At 47.6% G+C, this 1,539-nt stretch overlaps 1 protein-coding gene across 1 annotated transcript; it reads right to left on the reverse strand.

Annotated features, from left to right (window-relative positions):
* Positions 1-218: 218 nt before the first annotated feature.
* On the reverse strand, positions 219-1,202 carry LOC308564570 (olfactory receptor 226; the record flags this gene model as incomplete). Its single annotated transcript, XM_081152955.1, has 1 exon — positions 219-1,202. One exon carries the CDS (start codon positions 1,200-1,202, stop codon positions 219-221), a length of 984 nt encoding a protein of 327 aa, XP_081009081.1.
* Positions 1,203-1,539: the final 337 nt, after the last annotated feature.

Here is a 1,539-nt window from a genome sequence, read left to right on the forward strand (position 1 = left end):
GGATGAATGATTCGTAAATCTGCTCTATCTAAATTACATAGACATCCAGCTACTAGCTGCTAGTTTGCAATCCATCTCTCTTCCTCTTTTTGGACTAGTCCCTTGGTGGTGTCTTTGGAATTCTAGTCCCTAATTTAGGCCCTAAAAGCTCCTCCGAACTTCATAGAAGACATAGATCCCAAGTTTAAGAACATTTTCTAAACCTTAACACCTCCCTTCTACCCATCTCTGTTAGCTTTCCTGGGCTTAGTATCCTGGCCCTGGCACAGGTACAGAGTACGGCGTAGGGCCCTTTTGACCTCTTGGTTGCGCAAGCAGTAAATTATGGGATTGAGCAATGGTACAATGACAGCATAGAGTACAGAGACCAGCTTGTTGGTGTCAAAAGCTGAGAGTGCCTTTGGCCGGGCATAGATGAAGATACTGGCTGCATAAAAGATGACCACAACAGTCAGGTGAGAGGCGCAGGTGGAAAAGGCTTTATGGCGCCCAGCAGCTGAGGGAATGCGCATCACAGCACCAGTGATGGCCATGTAGGAGGCCCCAGTGACAGAGAGTGGTCCCAGCAGGATAAAAATGGCCAGGACAAAGTCTGTAAGCTCTGCTGTGGACATGTCAGTGCATGAAAGGTTGAGCAATGGGGAGACATCACAGAAAAAGTGGTTGATGATGTTGGGCCCACAGTAAGAGAGGCGAGAAATGAGAATAACTTTGACCATGGAGATGCCAAAACCTCCAGCCCAGGAGCCAGCTGCCAGCTGTACACACAGCCAGCCACTGACAATGACAGTGTAGTGGAGAGGATGGCAGATGGCCACATAGCGGTCATAGGCCATAACGGCAAGAAGGACACACTCAGTGCAGCCCAGACCCAGGAAAAAGTAGAGTTGCGTCATGCAGCCCTCAAAAGAGATTAGCTGTCCATGGCCCTGTTTGGACCCAACAAACCCAGCTAGCATCTTGGGAATAGTTACCGTAACATACCAGATCTCCAGGAAGGACATGTTAGCCAGAAAGAAGTACATGGGTTTGTGGAGGGTAGGGTGGTTCCTAATTGCCACAATGATGAGTGTGTTCTCAGTCAGCACCAACACATAGGCCAGCAGAGAAAGGGCAAACAATAGTGCCCTCAGTGGCACAGCAGCTGGAAAGCCCAGCAACACAAACTCACTGACTCTCCCACTCTGGTTCCTACGTTCCATGGGGTTGGTCTTGCCCACTGTTCTTCAGGAGAGAGAATAGAGTGTCTTCAGGAGGCATCAGTAAGAACCCAGACTTTCTCTTGGTGGGTTTCTATTGGTAAAATGCAATGTATGTGGTGCACAGAATTTACCACTGAGCTGAGGCCGCTGCTCTCTTCTGTAATCTGGAAATGAACTAAGACAGAATTGGAAAAAATTAATTGTTTTGTGTTGGGGTTAGGATAAGAGTCTGTTCTGGCCCTTGGAGAAGCATGTATTGATAAGCACCAGGTAAAAGTGACACTAGTTGGTCCTGTAGAACATAGATAAAAAATAAAAATAGCAAGAGTCTGGACTG

This window comes from Miniopterus schreibersii, assembly GCF_964146895.1.
Source record: "Miniopterus schreibersii genome assembly, chromosome: 12".
Classification (NCBI taxonomy): Eukaryota; Metazoa; Chordata; class Mammalia; order Chiroptera; family Miniopteridae; genus Miniopterus; species Miniopterus schreibersii.